Genomic DNA, 23,602 nt, shown 5'->3' with positions numbered 1-23,602 from the left:
AATTGTTCAAACATCAGGGTTTTTAGAATATTTTTTTTTTTTACCCGGGGCTGGGCACAGTGGCCCACACCTGCAATCCCAGCACTTTGGGAGGCCGAAGTGGGTGGATCACCTGAGGTCAGGAGTTGGAGACCAGCCTGGCCAACATGACAAAACCCCGTCTCTACTTAAAAATACAAAAAAATTAGCTGGGTGTGGTGGCACGTGCCTGTAATCCCAGCTACTTGGGAGGCTAAGGCAGGAGAATCACTTGAACCTGGAAGGCAGAGGTTGCAGTAAACTGAGATCAGGCTACTGCACTCCAGCCTGGGTGACAGAGGGAGACTCCATCTCAAAAACAAAAAAACAAAAAGGAATATTTGTTTACTGATTATCTCTAATCTAATTTCATTGTATTATATCTATTCTTTGAAAACCAGGAGGGCAACTTGGATTCATTTCTAGGTCACTTAAGGACTAGCTACATAATTTGCAGGACTAGATGCTGGATGAAATGCAGAGCCCTTTTTAAGAATTTCATCAAGTGGCCATGAATAATAGTTTGGAGTTTTGTGTACGTGGTTGGTTTATTGTTTTTTCCCAGCCTCCTTTCATTAGCAAGGAGAGCCTTACCCAATCTGTCTTTAAAAAGTGAGTCTGACTGTGATCTCTTTTTTGTCCTATTAACTCCTTTGTATCTGAACTCCTGACCACTGCTGCCTGATTCTGAAAGCAAACCCCAAAGCCCTATCCCCTGAATGCACATTCATTCATTTCTTTTCTTTTTTTACATTTTTTTAAATTCAAGAAGTATCAACAAATTGAAAACATTCATTTCTAGTCCACAGAGATAAATATCTAGTTTTTGATGCAGGCTATGTCTTTTTTTCCGTCCTTTATCTAATATTGCTATGTGCTTGGAGCTGAGGATGTGCTAAAGTATGAATTCACAAAGTTGTGTTGATTGAGAATGTCTGTGATAATTTTCCCAACATTTTATTATGAAAATTTTCAGACATCCAGAAAAGTTTTAGAAGTTGTGCACTCACATACCCGCCACCTAAATTCTGTCCACCCATCAATCCACATTTTAGATCAGAAAGAAATCACAGTTTTAAAACCTTCTCATAGAGAACATATGGACCCTTCAAGAATCAAGAACCTAAATCTGAGAAACAAGGTTATTTGCCCATCTGTATCATGGTTTTTTCACTTGACATAATCTTATGATAATTTTCCTAATGGCTTCATGTTCAGTCACAACAGGAAAGAAGGTGCAAAAGAGAAGGCAACATGAAGTTATCATATTTATCTTTTCAGCATTTGAAAAAGAAAACAAGTCTTTACTATGAATTTTTTTTGCCTTAATGCTACGTAGTCTGGAATTTTATGATTTTAACTTTAATAGCCACTTTTAAAGGTGTTCTTCTATTTTTCTAAGCACACAATGACTTTTTATAATTCTCTAAGTTTGCTAAACCAAATCTGTAATAATCCGGTTTTTAGGACTATAGGACATTCACTAAGCCCATCATGCATGTTATTAGAGAGTTGGCAGCATTCCAGCCAAACACATAAAGTGCTGGCACCAGAATGACTGCAGACTCTCATGTCCACAGCAGCTGTTAGGTCTGTGATGTCCCCAGAGAGTCTCCGAAATTCATCTGGATGAACGCCAGATAGAGGAAGACTTTATTCAGTTCCCTGCATTGGGTATAGAATGGTGCTTCTGAGCACCTTTTTCAACAAGTGTTCTAAGCACTGAAAAAAATCTACCTACCTATATACCTTCCATAAGTTTCCATAAAAACAGCTTTCAACTAGGAGTATAATATACTTTACCAACAAAACACCCTTAATTTCTACCACTTCTTACACCAGATGTAAAATTTCACTTCCTAAATAACAAAACTGGCCTTAACTAGTACCACAGAACTGTAAACAATGCTCTTTTTTTTTTAATGTCCTAATAACCTAGCATAACTAAACAAGCTTTTCTTCCCTTCCAGATTTCTTTTAAGAAAACATATTTGGGCTGAAGCCTGATCAACAAATATTGTTTGAGCTCTAAGCATATGAAAAAGAAGTATTGGAAAGCAGCCAAAGAAAGGTCATCAAACAATAGACCTATGTCTGCTCTTCTAGGCTGAAGGGTTAAAGAGAAGAGCATTGTGTTGAGGAACAGTATATGCCATTTGGAGTTCCATTAGGTTTTATAGCACAGTGGTTACTGTACTCTTCTGCTTTGTGGAATTATCAAAGGCCATAGGCTATTCACTTAGGTTACTACAATTTCTTTTCTTTTCTTTTTTTTTTTTTTTTTTTTTTTTGGCAGAGTCTCACTTTGTTGTCCAGGCTGGAGTGCAGTGGCACCATCATGGCTTACTGCAGCATTGACCTCCTGGGCTCAAGCAATCCTCCCACCTCAGTGCCACCAATGCTCCCCTCCACGACTAGCTGGGACTACAGGCACATACTACCACACCAGGCCAATTTTTTTAATTGCACATAACTCCTTTATTATACTCATTCCTGGAGAAAGGATTTAGTACAGTTATGCTCAAATGAACACTGGACCCATGTGGCCGAGCAACTAGAACATGATTCAGAAATCAGTCAGTGAAAGACACACTTGGACAGGACCAAGAGGCATTTCACTGCCATGAAACAAGGCAGCAGAGGGATTCTAAAACACACAGCAGGAAGCACTCCTACTCCTCCGAGGTCAAGGAGCTTATCCCGTATTAGTATGAGGAATGGCTTACTTTCTGATGACCACATGTGGGACTATTTCAACTGCCACGAGAGATCCGAGAAGGGTTATGGTTTTGTATTATTTATATATACTATACTTTTTTTTATAAAAGTAAATGTAACACCTAAACTAAATTCAGGATTGATCCCAACCTTCTAGAGCCATCTCCTCTGGGGTCAGGGAGGAAACAGCTGTCACATCACCATGCGGGTTACATTCATCTTCCACTGGAATGACTAGAGCCCCCAGGCAGTGGCCTGACTACAGAAGAGCAGAGGACTGGCTCTTGGGGACAGACAGGCTCTCTTGCTTCTCCTCATTGGTCATGGCTTAGCATGGTTCCTCCCCGACAAGTTCTTAGTAAACAAAGCGGTCGCAAAAACCCAAGTCACTACCTTTAAACTCTCTTGGACAAGGGGAGCTTTTCCACAGCTTGGACTGAGAACCCATGCCCTAGAAGTGCTATTCTGACTGGAATGAATGAAGGGAGTGGGTGCAGGAGACAAAAATGGCTAAAACGAAAATGGGAGCCACTGGTCCCCATCTGCAGCTACAGCTCAAGATGCCTACAGATGTGGTCAGTGTGGCGTGTGCAGGAGGGATGAGCAGAGGGACACACCAGGCAAGGAGGGTGCTCCTGGGGACAGTAGTCTGCCCGCCGGCCTTCACTTCTTGGCCTTGCCCTGGGCAGCCACAGGCTTCCATGGCTTTACACAGGGTCCCTTCATCCCCCAGGAACTCCATGCACCTGATGGGCTTCGAGCTCTTGTCCAATTTAAAGACAATGGGAATACCAGTCAGCAGGTTCAGCTCCATGATAGCCTCTTCAGAGAGACCTTCCAGATGCTTGACAATGCCCCGGAGGCTGTTGCCATGGGCTGCAATCAGTACCCATTTCCCTTCCTTGATCTGGGGAACTATTTCTTTATTCCAAAAGGGCAGAGCGCTGGCAATAGTGTCCTTCAGACTCTCACAGGAGGATAGCTGATCATCTGTGAGGTCTGCATACCTACGATCCTTACTGATGTTGCTGTAGAAAGGATGGTCAGGCTCCAGCAGAGGTGGTGGGACATCATAGGAGCACCTCCAGATCTTCACCTGGGCCTCACGATGCTTTGCAGCAGTTTCTGCTTTACTGAGATCGGTCAGACCCCCATAGTGCCGCTCATTGAGGGGCCAAGTCCTCATTACAGGTGGGCCACATCTGATCAATGGCATCTAGCACTGTCCAGAGGGTCCGGGTCGCTCTCTTCTGCACTGAGGTGAAGCAGATATCAAACTCATAGCCAACATCTAGCAGCACCTGCCCGCCCGCGCTTCACCTCCTGGTGGCCCGCCGGGCTCAGGTCGGAGTCGTACCAGCTGCTGAAGTGGATATCCAGGTTCCATGCACTCTCAGCATGCTGGATCAGCACCAGTTTATAGGTGGCCATGGCGGCGGGCTTGGGAGGCGGTGCCAGCTGGGTTTCACAGATTCCAGAATCACAGCCCACCCCCTGCCCCCCGCCTTCCCCCGCAACCCGACCACTGCGCCTGCGTGCTCAACAATTTTTAATCTTTATTATGGAGACAATGTCTTACTACATTACCTAGCCTGGTCTTAGACTCCTGGGCTCAAGCAGTCCACCCATGTCGACCTCCCAAAGTGCTCGGATTACAAGCATCAGTCACCACACCTGGCTACTCACTCTTTTATCTCTATAATCCTACCAGATTTCTACCTATGAGAATATTAAATGAGTAAATTAATGTAAAATGCTTAAAACGGCCTGGTATAGAGTAAGTGCTCCTCAGTAAGCACTAGCTGCTGTTATGACCACTCAATGCCTATGAAATGCAGTGCATGAGGGCAGGAGGGGACAGGAAAGGGGGAAAAGTATATCTAATTGTTAAATCAGTGAGTGAAAATCCTATCCATGCTAGGCTCCAGAAATGTAAGGTTGATAAGATATAGCCATTGTCTTGAAGGGACACAGTCTGGAGAGGAAACGAATATATAAATGAGTATGAGAATGCTATATATCTGTGGTCCCCAACCTTTTGGGCACCAGGGAGCGGTTTCATGGAAGACAATTTTTCCATGGATGGCAGGGGCAGGGGATGGTTTCAGGATGAAGCTGTTCCACCTCAGACCATCAGGCATTAGATTCTCATAAGGAGAGCACAACCTAGAGCCCTCACATGCACAGTTCACAGTAGGGTGGGCACTTTTATGAGCATCTAATGCCGCTGCTGATCTAACAGGAGGCAGAGCTCAGGCGGTAATTTGAGTGATGGGAAGTGGCTGTAAATACAGATGAAAATCAGCTCACTCTCAAGCTGCTCACCTCCTGCTGTGTGACCCAGTTCCTAACAGGCCACAAACCAGTACCAGTCCACGGCCAGGGGTTTGGGGTCCCCTGCTACATATAAACTATGTACAGGCTGGGCGCAGTGGCTCACACCTGTAATCCCAGCACTTTGGGAGGCCGAGGCTAGTGGATCATCTGAGGTCAGGAGTTCAAGACCAGCCTGACCAATATGGTGAAACTCCGTCTCTACTAAAAATATAAAAATTAGCCAGGCGTGGTGGTGTGCGCCTGTAGTCCCAACTACTCGGGAAGCTGAGACAGGAGAATTGCTTGAACCCGGGAGACAGAGGTTGCAATGAGCTGAGATCACACCACTGCACTCCAGCTTGAGTGACAGAATGAGACTCCATCTCGATAGATAAATAAATAAATAAATATATACATACATACATACATAAAATAAACTATGCACAAAGGCATTTTGAAAGTTTTCCATAGGGCCTGGCAAATCTCTCACATGTAATAGTGGCAATATATAATTTAAACTATTGGGAGAAAATATTCTACTTATTCTTCAAAGTCCCTTTTAAATCCTTCTTGATCCAAGAAGTTTTTTCCCATCTTCCCAGACACATGTGACTCTTCCACCCAAGTATATTGTACCTCTCCCAGACCACTTATCACTTTATCACTTTTTGTACACTTGGTTTCTTCACCTTACTGAATTGCAAGCCTTAAGGCAAGAATTGTATCTTGCTTATCTTTATGGTGCTGAAGTGCGAAGCACCATGCCTTGCATACCAAAAGTGCTCAATAAATACTTTTTAAATGGATAACAACAAAAAAATTGAACGACATTACCTTCAAGGGACTGCCCAATCAGTTTATTTAATTTCACTTTTGTGGTGGTGAACATTAACTGCAGAAAGACAATTGTTTTCCATTCAGTTTTTCCTTTCTGTTAGCATGGAATATTAATACTAGACTGTATTTATCACAACATCAATTACAAGCGTTGAAATACATCACTGTTTCTACCTTCTGTATTTCTCTTGGATGAATACTTTATTGGAAGATAACTAATTTAGAAAGAGACTCTACTTCTTTTGAATGACTTTCGTGGTTCCTCGGTACTTACAGATTACACTGTATGCATCACTCAAGGCTTAAGGGATGTGTTATCTGGATACACTTGCTGATCTCTTATTTTTTCTTTCTTTGCTTTTCTAATAACTAACACCATTTTTAATTTACTTTCCATAGGTAAATGCGAATGTAAGGAACAGACATTAGGAAATGCCAAGGCATTCTGTGGAATGAAATATTCATATGGTGAGTCTGAAATCCTTGAATGCTTCTGAGAACCTATTCACACTAAGTTCAGAGAATTTTTAAGAAAATGGGAGGCCTGACTGATGACATTGTGTATAAATGAAAGCACAAAGCATTAGTCTTACATAATAACACTAAACACAGTGTTCTGGTCTTGAGCTAGATTTTCCTGATGTAGTTGGTGATGGATGTCCCAAGGAGGACAGAATGCTTGTAGAGCAAAGGTAGAGTTATTATACCATAAGAAAAAGAGGCAGAGAGCAGAAAGAAGAAATCATGATATGAAATCCTTTCTCGTGGATACTTCTTGCCTTATTCATCCAAAAGGGACATTTCTAGCCACTTCAGTGGCCCTTGTGTTCATTTGCCATACAGTAATACTGAGTAGAAATCAGTTTAAGGCAGCATTTCACTACAGTTGAGAGCACAGGCTTTGGACTCACACCTATGTGAGTTTGATTTCTGGCTTATTGGGTGGGAGACTTAACCTCTCCAGACTTGTTTCCTCATCTGTAAAATAGGGATCATGCCACCTTCCTCGTGGAATGAGATGTTTGAAAAGCATGCAGCACATTACCTAGCACATATTTGATGCTCGGTAAATGGTAGGGGGAGGGAGATGATGTCTTATTTGTGAGGCACTGAGACCAGCTGTCCACCCGGGTCTCTTCCCCACCCTCTCTGTATACTCTAGATGCCCCTATCTTTCAAATAACAGGAAAATACATCCTGTACAAAAAGGGAAATGGCACTGCCTAAGTAAAGACTGTTACTATCTTCAAATGGCTTTATATTTACTATTAAATATATTAAGATATCATATCTTGCCAACACATTCTTGCCTAGTGTCTGAGACTCTTTTTTTTTTTTTTTAGACAGAGTCTCGCTTTGTTGCCCAGGCTAGAGTGCAGTGGCACAATCTAGACTCACTGCAACCTCCACCTTCTGGGTTCAAGCGATTCTCATACCTCAACCACCTGAATAGCTGGGATTATAGGCATATGCCACCACGCCCACAACTTCCACCTCCCGGGTTCAAGCAATTCTCCTGCCTCAGCCTCCCAAGTAGCTGGGACTACAGGCATGTGCCACCATGCCCGGCTAATTTTTGTATTTTTAGTAGAGACAGGGTTTCACCATGTTGGTCAGGCTGGTCTCGAACTCCTGACCTCGTGATCCGCCTGCCTCGGCCTCCCAAAGTGCTGGGATTATAGGCATGAGCCACTGCACCTGACCTAATTTTTGTATTTTTAGCAGAGATGGGGTTTCACCATGTTGGCCAGGCTGGTTTTGGACTTCTGACCTCAAATGATCTGCCTGCCTCGGCCTCCCAAAGTGCTGGGATGACAGGCGTGAGCCACCACACCCAGCCTGAGACTTTTTATTGGTCTATAATATATATAGCCTGAAATATACACTACAATGAGGAGAAAATTTTAAGTCATCATTTATGAAACCAAGTATTTAGGTTCTGGATAACATTGTCTCTAATCTCATACAAGATTTTAAAAAGTAAATAAGTGGCAAAAACCTCATGAATCTTATCTAAAATTATATGTACACTTCCCTCTCTACTTTCTAACTTGGCTAAATAATAGAAGAAAACTTTTGAAATGTACAGCGCTCAATAAAGGAAAGGCAGTTTAGAGGGAATGGCATTGACTATTAAGAACAAAGAATATGATAATTTAGTTCAAAGTCAGTTCATTCAGTGAAAATATCAACTGGTTTTCCTTATCACATCAACTTGGTAGCTCTCTGAATTTACAAATAACCAATCTTTTAATACAACTGCATTAATTTTCTACTTCAGAAGAATTTGAACGCTCTTAATGTAATGAAACATCTTGGTCTTATTAAGTGCAATACTGCTAAGACTTGGAAAAAATTGGTTTCCTCCTCCCCATTCCCTGGCTTAATAGAAAAAAAAAAAAAAAACACTTGACTTACTTGCTTACTCCTTTAGCAAATATCTATTGAGCAATAGAAGTGACAGACAAGGTCCCTGCTCTCTTTTAGCTTACAAGTCCAGTGGAATAATAATAGCGAACATTTACTGAGCGTTAGCCACACGCCGGGCACTATGCTCCCTGTCCTTCATGCATTTATCTCATCAGGGTTCTAGCCCAAACTCTACCTCTAGCCAACCAGTTATGTGAACTTGAACGGTTCACTTTATTTATTTGTTTTATTTGTTTATTTATTTTTGAGAGATGGAGTTTTGCTCTGTCGCCCAGGCTGGAGTGCAGTGGCGTGATCTGGACTCACTGCAACCTCTGCCTCCCGGTTTCAAGCATTTCTCCTGGCTCAGCTTCCCAAGTAGCTGGGACTACAAGCATGCACCACCACGCCCAGCTAAATTTTTTGTATTTTTTAGCAGAGACAGGATTTCACCGTATGTTGGCCAGGCTGGTCTCAAAGTCCTGACCTCAGGTGATCCGCCTACCTCAGCCTCCCAAAGTGCTGGGATTACAGGCGTGAGCTACTGCACCTGGCCTTAATTTCTTAAAACTTGCTTCCTCATGTATAAGATACATGAGCTTTTAAGACCCCTTAGAAGTCTAAAATGTGATGACTCCATAAAGATAGCTGTCTGACGCTGTATTCGCAGAGTATGAGACCAGCCAAGATAGAGTGCTCTCATTACACACACTCTTCCATGGAGATGTGGATAAGCCGATAAGAACTTCCCTGTGAAAAAATATATATGAAAATTAGCCAGGCATGGTGGCCTGTAATCCCGGCTACTCGGGAGGCTGAGGCAGGAAGAATTGCTTGAACCTCAGAGGCAGAGGTTGCGGTTAGCCAAGATCGCGCCGTTGTACTCCAGCCTGGATGACAGAGCAAGACTCCATCTCAAAAAAAAAAAAAAAAAAAAAAAGAACTTCCCTACGTTCCCTAGTGTTCCTGAGTAGCTCAGTGATCCTTAGCTTTACTTTCTTTCCGACCCCAAATTATTCCATTACTTAATCCCCAGCCATATCAATTTCATCAATGGGAGGGCGTAATAGAATCATAAGTCATACAGAATACTGGAGCTCCATCGTCATGCGTGGGTGTCCAGCCCTTTGAATGTGAAGACTTTTTGGTTTATTTGTGGTGGCGGATATCACAAAAATTATGCACAGACTTTCTGTTTCAGTTCATCAGCTATCATTAGTGTTAGTGTACTTTATGTGTGGTCCAGTGTGGCCCAGGGAAGTCAAGAGGTTGGACACCCATTAAGGGACAGCTTCCCTAACTCCAGTCAGCTTGCATTTTATGCCAGGAGAAGAATATTAAGTAGTCAATCATATTATATAATCTCTTTGGAATATGCAAAATATATTCTAGCAGTAGCATTTTGCTCTCTATCATAACATTAAACACAATCAGCCACAAAAGAATAATATAGTCAGAACCTAAATAAAAGCCAGGATAATTCTACTTCCTATGTTTCCTCTCTCTGTTTAGATGTGGTAGCTGAATGTATTTAAGATTATAATTGCTGAACAATGAGATCACATGGACACAGGAAGGGGAATATCACACTCTGGGGACTGTGGTGGGGTGGGGGGAGAGGGGAGGGATAGCATTGGGAGATATACCTAATGCTAGATGACGAGTCAGTGGGTGCAGCGCACCAGCATGGCACATGTATACATATGTAACTAAGCTGCACAATGTGCACACGTACCCCAAAACTTAAAGTATAATAAAAAAAAAGATTATAATTGCAATAGGCAAATGGTTGATATTCTCTTAGGATAATGATATTGGAGGGAGTCACATTTGAAATTGCCTAACAAATAAGAATATAGTTAATATAGATAAATGAGATAAAGCCAGTGCAAAACTGAATGAGCCTATGATTTTTTTAATTCAGTATTTTTATTTTATTTTATTTCAATAGTTTTGGGGGAACAGGTGGTTTTTGGTTACATGGATGAGTTCTTTAGTGGTGATTTCTGAGATTTTAGTGCACCCATCATCCAAGCAGTGTACACTGTACCCAATATGTAGTCTTTTATCCCTTATCCCCTCTCTTCCCCCTGAGTCCCCAAAGTATATTATATCATTCTTAGGTCTTTGCATCCTCATAGCTTAGCTCCCACTTACAAATGAGAACATAATGAGGTTTGGTTTTCCATTCCTGAGTTACTTTCCTTAGAATAATGGCTTCTAACTCCATCCAAGTTAATGCCTAATGATTTTGAAAGCAAATTTTCACATCCTCATCATCAATTCACCTTTCCATTATATTCTGAAATGCATACTTAAGTGTTATTCAAACTTCAAATGATAATATGAAATTCTATGCATTTTGACTTCTGTGTTAACAGTGCTAAAAATAAAGATTTTATCAGCTCATGATAAAGGTACTCATGTTGAGGTCAATGTGAAGATTAAAAAGGTCTTAAAATCTACCAAACTGAAGATTTTCCGAGGAAAGCGAACATTATATCCAGAATCATGGACGGACAGAGGATGCACTTGTCCAATCCTCAATCCTGGTGAGTATTAGACTTTCCTATCTTAGTACCTACCTTGTCTCTGCTGATTTGCTGCTTGTCTTACATCCTCTGAAGCACAACATAAACAAACTCAGCAAGAACATCTCTCCCTCTCACCATCTGACTCCTGCGGGAAATCCAAATGGAATTCTTTTAACTAACATCGAAAAATTATTTCTCTTCCATGTGCTCTATAAAAGTTTAATATTTTAAAATCCAGAAATATAATACTCTCTATCCTAAAAGAGGAGGCTCAGATTGGTTCCAGGTGCCAGTTGCATAGAAAGCACTTTCATGAATTTATCTGCCACTTACTCTTTATCTGAAAGCTAGGTCCTATTACAGTAGAACCTGTTCCCAAAGGAAGTTCAAATGCAAAATTCCATCTGTGGAAATAATATTGAATTCATTTCGACTATTGCTTGAAAAGCATCTGTTTCTCTTGGAGAGAAAACAGCTCTCAAGTTCTCATCATCTTGTTTTTCGTGAAATGATATTTCTGGTTTCAAATTAGAAACAGCAGAAATAAACAAAACAAAAACTGTAGGATTTTAGAGCAACTTGAAATGGAGAGAAATTTGATTTGCACCTTTAAATGTTATAGCAGAAGTGAAGACAAATAAGCACAGGGGTTCTTGCCCCAAGCGCATGGTTATCCTGGGTTATAAGCTGCTTATTTCTCTGTCTCCCTCATCAAATTTGAGGATGGGATTTAGGCTTTTGATCATAGTATCTTCAATACCTACCATTAGTACCGAGATAATGGTAACATAATACTTAGCAGGTTCTAATAAAACAAATCATAATTCAAAAAATCCTCTGCATCTCCCTGCTTGTGTGATTGTCATCTGTGTCTTAGCGGCACTGATAAAACAGGTGCATTATTTATGTTCTTGGTCTAATTCCTTCCCCATATAAACTCATTGTTACGTTGATAAGAAGTCTTTTGTGACCAACCTGGCCAACACAGTGAAACCCCATCTCTACTAAAAATACAAAAATTAGCCCAGTATGGTGATATGTGCCTGTAGTCCCAGCTACCCAGGAGGCTGAGGCAGGAGAATCACTTGAACCCAGGAGGCAGAGGTTGCAGTGAGCTGAGATCGCACCACTGTACTCCAGCCTGGGTGACAGAGCAAGACTCCATCTCAAAAAAACAAAGTCTTTTGTGGTCTTTGATTAATAAATTTGAGAGAAACAGATAACTGAGAGAGAAAGAGAAAGAGAGCATAAACTAACAATAAAATATCCCCTCAGTCTAAACAAACTCAACATTGATACAGAACTTTTGATTTTGGCCAAGTGTTGACCAATCTCTCACATCCTTTTCTACCCTTTCAATAATATATTTAAATTAATTTAGATTTTAGTAAGGAAACTGTGAAAAATAATGTTTTAAATTATATAAATAAATAAATAGACTGGGCATGGTGGTTCACGCCTGTAATCTCAGTACTTTAGGAGGCCCAGGTGGGAGGATAGCTTGAGCCCAGGAGTTCAAGACCAGTTTGGGCAACATAGTGAGACCCAGTATCTACAAAAAAATTTTAAAATAATTAGCTGGGTGTGGTGGCAAATTCCTGTAGTCCCAACTACTTGGAAGGCTGAGGTAGGAGGATCACTTGAGCCAGGGAGGTCAAAGCTGCAGTGAGCCATGATTGAGCCACTGCACTCCAGCCTGGGCAAACAGAGCAAGACCCTATCTCAAAAGAAATTAAAAATACATAAATAAATAAAATTCCAAAGAACAAATTGAAGTAATAAGAATCCTGAACTTTGAATACAGGAAACTAAAAATAATTCATGTAAGTTCTATTTCCCAGTGATTTGTGCTTAGAGGCATCTCTTATAAGAGCTTTCCTACTGTCTTGGCAAAAGAAAAAAAAAGCCTGCCCAGTTTAGTGAGACATTAAAAACAAAAGCTTTGACCATGTGAGCCACCCTCCAGGAAGTGAACTATACTTCCTAATCAGGTTTCTGCCAAGCCAAGTCAAAGAATCAACTGAGTTCATCACAATTGAAAACATAAGCGCAATTATTCAAAGAATTCTTGAAAACATGTTTACTTGCTTTGAAGAAAAGACTGGAACTTGCCAAAGCAAAACCAGACACTCTTTCATTTTACTTTGTTTTTCCATTTTTACAAGTTCAACAGCCAAGGCCAAAGAAAGCTGATAAGAAAACTGAAACCTTACACGCCAACCTGCTTCCTTGGCTACTTTGGAAAAGAAACAATCTTATTGGGTATCCCTGCATATTCATTCATTCTTAATTCATGCATACACTTACTCATTCATCAGTCATATATTTTAGAACACCAAAACTAGCACTAAAGTATTGTATTTTCTTTTTCTATGGATACAAAATAAACTTCGTGTTCTCAAACGTGTAGCAAAGTAGATGTCAAAACCCTAGAGATAGGAAAATAAAATATAAATGCTAATAAGAGGTGTAAAAGAACATTGTTTTGCATATTTGTTTTTGGTGTGATGCTGCTTCATAATTTATGGTTTTATTCAGTATTGTTTTTATCAATTTAACTTATATTTATACTTTAATGGTAAATTCCTGTTTATTCTATTTGTAGTTTCAAAGTAAATTCATGTAAAAATACTAGACTTAACCCTGAGATTGATTTCTTTCTTTTTTTTTCTTTTTTTAAAGACAGGGTTCTCTGCTCTGTTGCCCAGGCTAGAGTGGTGGTACTATCACTGCTCACTGCAGCCTCAACCTCCCAGGCTCAAGCAATCCTCCCGCCTCAGCCTCTTGAGTAGCTAGGACTATAGACATGCCACCAAACCCAGCTAATTTTTGTTTGTTTGTGTTTTTGTAGACAGGGTCTTGCTATGGTCTCAAACTGGTCTCAAACTCCTGGCCTCAAGCAGTCCTCCCACCTCGGCCTCCCAAAGCACTGGAATTACAGGCAAGAGCCACTGCATCCAGCCCTAACCTTGAAGTTTCTTCAAAATTGATTATTGTATTTTTAAATGAGGAGTTTATTATTTTAGACATTATACAAACAATTTTAAGGCTATTATATTTTTAACTAGTCTGTTAATTAAATATTGAGATTCTTTTTCATGCAGAAGTGAAGGTTGCCTTTTATAATTTAAATGCCTTTTCATTCATTTTACATTGTACTCTCCAGTGTTTGAAACCTCTCTGTGTCATTATTTTCCTTTTTCTCTTTTTCTGAAAACACCATAATAGCTTTTTTTAAAGTTTAGGATGAGTTTCTTTTAATAAACTTTTAGCAGGGTGCAGTGGCTCACACCTGTAATCCCAGCACTTTGGGAGGTTGAGGTGGGTGGATTGCTTGAGCCTAGGAGTTCGAGGGCAGCCTGGGCAACATGGTGAAACCCCATCTCTAACAGAAAATACAAAAATTAGCCAGGTTTAGTGGCACGAGCCTGTTGTCCCAGCTACTCAGAAGGCAGAGGTGGGAGGATTACCTGAGCCTAGGGAGGTGGAGGCTACAGAGTTCAGATGGTGCCACTGCACGTCAGCCTGGGTGACAGAGTGAGACCTTGTCAAAAGAAAAAAAAAAAGAAAGAGGAAGAACGGAAGGAGAGGGGAGGGAAGGGGAGGGGAGGGGAGACGTTTAGGGGAAATTTTTAAATTTCACATTTCTATCCCCCAGAGATCATCTCTGTTAATAGCTTAGGCAAATCCTTTCCAATCTTCCTCTGTGTGTATGTATTATATTTTTTAACCAAAACGATATCATAGTATATGCTCCATTCTGTAACCTGCATTATTCTGTTAATAAGCTTTACCTTCAATTTCAGTTGATTTTCGTATTATCTAATACTCAGGTCATATTTCTATTTCCCAACTGATCCCAAAATGTCCTCTACAGCTGATGTGTCCTTGCCAGTATTCAATCCAGGATCACACGTTATATCTAGTTTTTCAGTCCCTCAACTCTCTTTTATTCTAGCACAGTTCCTTTTTTATGACTTGTTGAGGAAACCAGGTCAGATGCCCTATCCATTATCTGACCATCAACATTTGTGTGGTTGGTTCATTTATGGTGGTGTTTAGCTTGTTCCTCTATCTCTTCTATCTTCTGTAATCTCTAAAGAAAGGCTTGATTGATTCAAGACAAACATTTTGGCTAGAGTCCATTATAGAGATCATTGTGTGCTTCATGTTGAATCATGTCGAATGCACATGGTACCTGGATAACCTCCCATCAGTGTCTCTAAGCTTGACCTTTGGATTACAATGAAGGCAATCTGATCTCTCCATTGCCAAAGTTTTGTTTTACCTTTAGAGATAGAAAAGAGTGAGTGTGATATTATGTAGCATTCTACAAGCATCCAGCTTTCCATTAACCATTCATTTAATGACTTTATCGCCAATTGATAATCCTTTCCTGAATCAATAATTTCATTAGAGTCTAAGAAATGATGTTTTTCTAATTCTTTTGAATTCTCTTATTAGCTGGCATTCTTCTGTAAGAGGGCTTTCTCTCCCAAGCTGGGCAACTAGGTTATCATGAAATACAGTTCTTATTGTAAAGACAGGACAAATGCTACATTCCTTCCCTTTAATTTCTAATTTTGAAAGTAAGAAATGGTTTTAACAGCTACCTCTAAAGATGACAAGTTAATTTTTCTCTGGCTTTCTCATTTTTTAGTGTCATTTTGGAATTATGGATTTCTATGGATTTAATGTGTTTTCATAAACACAATTATTATGTTTCTTGGTGCTCAACTTACCACAACTTTGACAAGTTATAACCCCTTCCTGCTAGCTGCTGTGTCCTTTTAAAAAGACACACATTCATCTTTGAAAGCTTTCTTGTTTTTTAACACAAAGAGATGTCCCATGCTCAACTTCCTGCCCTGAACCTGGAATAAGCCGTTTTCCAAGAAGCCTGTATGGTTGTTACAGGTGTTCATTACTACTTGGATGACATTTTTTTCTCAGTCATTTCAGTGAAAAATGAGCAATGAATCAATTTGTGAAATTAAATTGATATTTTCAGTTGAATTTTAGCATCTAGCATTCACTTAATTTCGTTTTTAAAAGTGTGCCTCTATTTTATATTGGAAAGTTTTTATTTTATAAACATAATTATTTTATCTACCCTATAATTTTTAAAAATTGTTCCTAAATACCAAAATCTACGTTATTACAAACATTAACTAAGGGCAATTATTGTATTTCTTTTTACTAATCTATAGGTGATGAGACTGTCCTTTCATTTCTTGGATATATTAGCTAAAATTTGTTATCTAAAGCTTGAAACAAATTTTGAATACAAGGTCATCACAAGATCTAGGCAAGTTTTATCATTTATTTAGTTTTTTTTTTAATGTATGACAAACAAACATCCTATTCCAAAAACAAACACATAGGCTTTATATAGGGAATATGTGTCATTTTCTATAATTCATAGCTTCTTTCCTATATGTTTTCCCAAATGCTTGTTTCACTTTTATAAAAATCCTCCTTAGGCTGGGCACGGTGGCCCAGGCCTATAATCCCAGCACTTTGGGAGGCCGAGGCAGGTGGATCACCTGAGGTCAGGAGTTCGAGACCAGCCTGGCCAACATGGTAAAACCCTGTCTCTACTAAAAATACAAAAATTAGCTGGGCATGGTGGTACATGCCTGCAATCCCAGCTATCTGGGAGGCCGAGGCACAAGAATTGCTTAAACCCAGGAGGCAGAGGTTGCAGTGAGCCAAGACGGCACCCCTGTACTCCAGCCTGGACGACAGAGCGAGATTCCATCCAAAAACAAAACAAAACAAAAACAAAAAAAAACCTCCTTAATATACACTACCATACACAGTGAGTATCCAAGATGTACTGATCTAGGGCAGTATGATAAGTGTCCTTTGAACCCTCAGTTCTTTGCCATAGAGCATGGTATAGTACAAAGGAAAGGTTCTAGACTCAGCAGGACCTGAGTTTGAGTCCAGGTGCTGCTATACTTACAAAAAGATATCGAAGAAGTTTCTTAGCCTTGCTGAGCCTCAGTTTCCTCATTTGCAAAACAAGAAGGAAAAAATTATCTACCTCACAGGGTTATTTTCAAAGCTAAATGAGATCATACGTGTAAAGCATACATGCACTAAGCATAGTAAATGCTTACTAAATGGCAGCTATTAATGTTTCTTACTCCTTATTCCAACCCTGAATATATAAAACTGCTGGAGTCAGGCAGGTGTAGTGGCTCACACCTGTAATCCCAGCACTTTGGGAGGCCGAGGTGGGCAGATGGCTTGAGTTCAGGAGCTCGAGACCAGCCTGGGCAACATGATGAAACCCCATCTCGACAAAGAAATATGAAAAAATTAGCTGGGAGTGGTGGCGCACAACTGTAGTACCAACTACTTGGGAGGCTGAGGAGGGAGGATTACCTAAACCCAGGAGATTGAGGCTGCAGTGAGCCAGGATTATGCCACTACACCCCAGCCTGGGTAACAGAGCAAGACCTTGTCTCAAAATAAATGCAAAAGAAAACCTGCTGGAGTCACATCTCTCCCTTCAACAAAGTATGATACTATATAGCCCCTAATTTTGTTCTCTTTTAGGTTTGGAATACCTTGTAGCAGGACATGAGGATATAAGAACAGGCAAACTAATTGTGAATATGAAAAGCTTTGTCCAGCACTGGAAACCTTCTCTTGGAAGAAAAGTCATGGATATTTTAAAAAGAGAGTGCAAGTAGCATTAAGATGGATAGCACATAATGGCACTTGTCTATGTACAAAACACAAACTTTAGAGCAAGAAGACCTCAGACAGGAAACTGGAATTTTTTAAAGTGCCGAAACATATAGAAATGTTTGAATGCATGGGTCTTATCTAACTTATCTCTTCTGGACCCATGTTTAAATACAGTTTTATTTCATGAAGAGAAATGAAAACCCCTACACTGATATCTGTTTTCTATGGGACTGATTCTGAAATTCTTAACTATTAAGAATATTTTAATAGCAGCATGACATTTAGCAGTAATCCATTAAGGGCAGTACCTCTAACAAGGACGCCTTCCAGCTTCAGCTATGTTACTTACGTTTGATGCTACTTAAAGTAATGAATGACGTTTTAAGGAATCCTTAACCCTACTATCAGAAAAGGTGTTTGTTTGTTAAAAAAAGAGCCTTCTCTTGTGTGTTATGCATGAACTTTGGTCTGTAGGTGTTAAATGGAACCTCTCCATGTGTATATAGTATTTCCTTGTATAAAGCACTTTACTACCTACCACTTGTGTTGTGAACGTTTGGTGACTGCTGTTGAAAGAAGGAAAAGGGTGTGTGAGAAAGCCTACTGAAGCAGCAGCACTGCCACTACATGTGGACAAAAGTGACCATATAAAAGAAGTTGTGCTATTTAACTCTGAATACTTGGAGAAACTAGGTGAAGATGCAACCAGAAAGGAGAATATGTATGCGTGAAGTCTCAGCTTTGAGCTGGAGGCTAGATTCCAAGATGACAGCCATGATGAAACTTTTTAAAAAACTAAACCAGAAGAGACTTTAAAATAAGAGAAAGAAATCATAAATGTAGACATATGCTTGGCTAAAGGGGAAATGGACTTTAAATTTTAAAGAGCTCATTTGCAATGCACTTGTATACACTTCAAAAATTACCGTAGACACAGAATTTGTTATATTTTTGTGCTTAGTATTTAAACCTGAACATTGAAACAGTTTTCCTCCTTGTCTTTCTTAACAGTAATAGTCATTATATTTACCTGTTTTTTAACACAATGTATGTGATAGTCAAAAAAATCACAGTTTTTCATTATTATTCGTCTTCTGTACCCATGCATAACCACTATACATAGTTTCTTTTGTACTTGAATATACAAAACATGAACACAGTGCCATATGAATAATTTCACATACAGAACCTTTTTTTCTCTGAAGTCCTGTGGACTTGCAAAAATATATATATATTGCTTTGTTAATTTGTTTTTATATTTCATATATGTAATAAAGGAATATGATCTCCTGATTTTTGTCTCATTTCTTAACTCTTTCAGTGATGCTAAAGATTATCTTCTCATAATGAGGGAACTTAAATCTAATTCATTAATTTAAGAAAACAAAAGAAGACCTGACTTTCTCTCTGTTACTCCGGGGTTTTGGAATGGAGTGGAAGCTAACTCAGATGGATTTATCTTCTGTAGCCTTTAGACACAAACTTTTTTCATCAGATACATTGTGATTTTTATATTACATTAATTTTAACTAATTTTAAAAGTAATAAATGTTCATTGTTGAAAACACAGAAAAAGCATAATGGGAAAAAATATTTATACTCCAGCCATCCTGGGATAAGAGCCATTAGCACTCTGGTGTCTATAACATAGACTGTTTTCTGTGCATACATATATACGTTTTATATCATTGGAATTATACTAAACATAGTCTTATGAAATCTGCTTTTTCACCTGCAGCATGTCTCTTAGCTTCTTACCTATCCTATCTTATCCTGGTAGGTGGACCACTATCTAGTATGGTTATCATTTAGAAGCAACTTATAAAACATGTTGGTAAGTATAGCATGCCAAAAAAATTTTTTTAAATACATCAGATACAGAATTTTCCATTTCACTTTATTTAAAATAACAAATACCCACTTCAAAAAGAGTAGAAATTTTTGTTTTGTTTTGTTTTGTTTGTTTCGTTTTTTGAGAGGGAGTCTCGCTGTATCCCCCAGGCTGGAGTCTCGCTCTGTCCCCCAGGCTGGAGTGCAGTGGTGCGATCTCGGCTCACTGCAAGCTCCGCCTCCCTGGTTCATGCCATTCTCCTGCCTCAGCCTTCCGAGTAGCTGGGACTACAGGCAACCGCCAACACGCCCGGCTATTTTTTATATTTTTAGTAGAGACGGGGTTTCACCGTGTTAGCCAGGATGGTCTCGATCTCCTGACCTCGTGATCTGCCCATCTGGGCCTCCCAAAGTGCTGGGATTACAGGCATGAGCCACCATGCCCGGCCAAAGAGTAGAATTGTTTTTAAAAGAGTAGAAAAAAGTCCGTAAAACATTAAGTTAAAAAAATTGCAGAACATACATAATTAGCCCCACCCCAAAAACACATTTATAGTATATATAGTGTTTTTAAAGTTCTGAAAGAGGGCCAGACACAGTGGCTCACAACTGCAATCATAGCACTTTTAGAGGCTGAGACAGGAGGATTCGTAAGGCCAGGAGTTTGGGACCAGCCTGGGCAATGAGTGAGACCCCCATCTCTTAAAAAAAGAAAAATAGCCAGGCATGATGGTGCCCACCTGTAGTTTCAGCTACTCAGGAGGGTGAGGCAGCAGGATGTCTTGAGCATAGGAGTTCAAGGTTACAGTGAGCTATGACCATGCCACTGTATTCCAGCCTGGGTGACTGATTAAGACCCTGTCTCAAATACATAAATAAAAGTTCTGAAAGAGAGACAGATTATAGCAGTATTGGTCCCTGTCTGGCAAAGAATGAAGGAGATTTTTCCTTTCTTATTTTACATACATTTGTATTGCTTGACTTTCTTTCACTAATCATGTACTACTTTTGTAATTTTTTTTTTTTTTTTGAGACAGAGTCTTGCTCCGTTACCCAGGCTGGAGTGCAATGGCCTGATCTTGGCTCACTGCAGCATTCGCCTCCCGGGTTCAAGCAATTCTCCTGCCTCAGCCTCCCGAGTAGCTGGGATTACAGGCACTCACCACCGAGCCCAACTAATTTTTGTATTTTTAGTGGAGACAGAGTTTCACCATGTTGGCCAGGTTGGTCTCTAACTCCTGACCTCAGGTGATCCACTTGCCTCTGCCTCCCAAAATGCTGGGATTACAGGCATGAGCCACTGCACCCAACCTGTAATTTATTTTATAAAACAAAATTTAACCAATTGTTTTTAAAGTGTGTTCAAGTAAAATCAGAACTGAAAGTTTAATTTTTTCTAGTTTACCAAATTATTGGGTCCCAGTGTCTTCCCAGTCCACTTTGACTAGAATCTGCTTCCTTCATTGCTCTTTCAAGCACCTCTTCCAGCAACATTCAAAAAGATAGGTTACTATTAGAACCGTTTCTTAAGGTCTTAATTCTCAAATCACTTGCAGCCTTCCAGTGAAGTTTGAAATTTCCTATGAGCATCATTTGGCTTCCAAAGTGGAAAAAAAAAGGAAAAGGAAAAGAAAGAAACCTTATGTTCCCCATTTTGTAAACGCAAAGAAGAAAATGGAGCTGGCCCCCTCATGACCCCATTCCCATTCCCATCATCCCATCATCCCAACATGCCATCATCCCAACACCCCAACATCCCATCATCCCAACATCCCATCATCCCAAAATCCCATCATCCCATCGATCATCCCAACATCACATCATCCCAACATCCCAACATCCCATCATCCCAATATCCCATCATCCCATCATCCCAACATGCCATCATCCCAACATCCCAACATCCCATCATCCCATCATCCCATCATCCCATCATCCCAACATCCCATCATCCCAACATCCCATCATCCCAACATGCCATCATCCCAACATCCCAACATCCCAACATCCCATCATCCCAACATCCCAACATCCCATCATCCCAACATCCCCACATCCCCACATCCCCACATCCCCACATCCCATCATCCCATCATCCCAACATCCCATCATCCCAACATCCCATCATCCCATCATCCCAACATCCCATCATCCCAACATCCCATCATCCCATCATCCCAACATCCCAACATCCCAACATCCCATCATCCCAACATCCCATCATCCCATCATCCCAACATCCCATCATCCCATCATCCCAACATGCCATCATCCCATCATCCCAACATCCCAACATCCCATCATCCCAACATCCCATCATCCCATCATCCCATCATCCCAACATCCCATCATCCCAACATCCCATCATCCCAACATGCCATCATCCCAACATCCCAACATCCCAACATCCCATCATCCCAACATCCCAACATCCCATCATCCCAACATCCCCACATCCCCACATCCCATCATCCCATCATCCCAACATCCCATCATCCCAACATCCCATCATCCCATCATCCCATCATCCCAATATCCCATCATCTCATCATCCCAACATGCCATCATACCAACATCCCAACATCCCAACATCCCATCATCCCAACATCCCATCATCCCATCATCCCAACATCCCAACATCCCATCATCCCAACATCCCAACATCCCATCATCCCATCATCCCAACATCCCAACATCCCAACATCTCGTCATCCCAACATCCCAACATCCCAACATCCCATCATCCCATCATCCCAATATCCCATCATCCCATCATCCCAACATGCCATCATCCCAACATCCCAACATCCCATCATCCCATCATCCCAACATCCCATCATCCCCACATCCCATCATCCCAACATCCCAACATCCCATCATCCCAACATCCCATCATCCCATCATCCCAACATCCCAACATCCCAACATCCCATCATCCCATCATTCCAACATCCCATTATCCCAACATCCCATCATCCCATCATCCCAACATCCCAACATCCCAACATCCCATCATGCCAACATCCCAACATCCCAACATCCCAACATCTCATCATCCCAACATCCCATCATCCCATCATCCCATCATCCCATCTTCCCAACATCCCATCATCCCATCATCCCCACATCCCATCCTGCCATCCTGCTACATGCACTTTCTCCTCCTTAGCCTCTTTCAAAATAACCATCTTGGTGCTAAGGCAATGTAGTCAAATACGACTTCCATCTATGGCTTCAGTTGAACCTCAACACTTCCTTCGAGAGCTACTGGGAAAGTCTCTGCTCCTGGACCTTTACTCTGTGTGCCGCTGGGCTTTATTAGTCAGCACTGAGTTTCATAATTGCCACATACCTATCCATGTGATTTGCCTAAGGTCAAAACAGTCTTGCCCTCTTCTTACATCATTTTCCCTGTAGAGGAATGTTACTAATATTTGCTATTTGATGCAATGGAAATTCTCAATAATAGGATAATCTTTTAATAGTGTCCTCTAAATGAGGTCAAATCTGTGGGGATATGACCATGAGCCAAATAGCAGTGTCCATCTGGCTCTGTTAAACAGAGAGCAAGGCCTATTATGGATAAACATAGTTCTTGGGGACACTTTAGGTTCTTGCAAAACAAATCCTTTTCTAAACGATCAGAGACTTACCAATTCTAAAGGGTGGGAAAAAGAACCTTGAAAATGTCTCGTGCTGGCTGTCCCTCTGCCACTCCCCTGGAATGCCTGAGAACAAGAGTGAGCACCGCCTGGCCCGCTGAGTTTTGTGAGAAGTCCCGGGACTGAATCGCTTTTGTGCTCATTGTTTCAATGATAAGCCGTCCCTGAGCCTAACTTTATCAAAGGGCCAAACTCACATCTTATTTCCCACAGTTTGGAAGGAAAATATTTATGAATAACATCAATTTTGCAAGAGAGATTGGTATGATAAAAATGGAATAGAAGCAAAAGGGTGTGCCTCAAATGACTGACAGTTTCTTTTTTTAAGTCTCTCAGAAAATGATTTGTCTGAAAATACTTCTTAAAAAATGATTCCCTAGTCCCTGTGTTCCTACACTTTCACCAAAGAAATGTAAACATGTCTCTACGTTTTGAGGATTACTGATTGTGTTTGAAATGTGCATTTTTTTAAATGACAAATTCCCAGATTTATTATCAGTCAGTTTATGTATGTGAATAACTAAAAAAGCAGAATGTTAGTCATGAGAAAGAAAGAAATATGCACTGGGATAATAG

At 40.5% G+C, this 23,602-nt stretch overlaps 1 protein-coding gene, 1 long non-coding RNA gene and 1 pseudogene across 3 annotated transcripts in view; 1 reads left to right on the top strand and 2 right to left on the bottom strand.

The window, feature by feature from the left end:
- The window catches only part of NTN4 (netrin 4), a 133,039-nt gene extending 114,212 nt beyond the window's left edge, over positions 1–18,827 (top strand). For both annotated transcript variants that reach the window (XM_004053698.5, XM_019039356.4), the window contains exons 8-10: positions 6,289–6,357; positions 10,680–10,850; positions 17,400–18,827. In XM_004053698.5, coding sequence (XP_004053746.4) covers positions 6,289–6,357; positions 10,680–10,850; positions 17,400–17,536 — 377 coding nt within the window. In that variant the 3' untranslated portion in view covers positions 17,537–18,827. The remainder of the gene's footprint in view (positions 1–6,288; positions 6,358–10,679; positions 10,851–17,399) is intronic.
- The window catches only part of LOC101153439 (uncharacterized), a 148,867-nt gene that overhangs the window by 20,963 nt on the left and 104,302 nt on the right, over positions 1–23,602 (bottom strand). The window contains exon 4 of the long non-coding RNA XR_008670227.2: positions 10,884–10,977. This is a non-coding gene — a long non-coding RNA (uncharacterized lncRNA). The remainder of the gene's footprint in view (positions 1–10,883; positions 10,978–23,602) is intronic.
- Positions 3,340–4,199, bottom strand: LOC109029237 (phosphoglycerate mutase 1-like; annotated as a pseudogene).

Source organism: Gorilla gorilla, chromosome 10 (genome assembly GCF_029281585.2).
Source record: "Gorilla gorilla gorilla isolate KB3781 chromosome 10, NHGRI_mGorGor1-v2.1_pri, whole genome shotgun sequence".
In the NCBI taxonomy this organism is placed as follows: Eukaryota; Metazoa; Chordata; class Mammalia; order Primates; family Hominidae; genus Gorilla; species Gorilla gorilla.
This window is presented reverse-complemented; position numbering and strand designations above follow the sequence as displayed.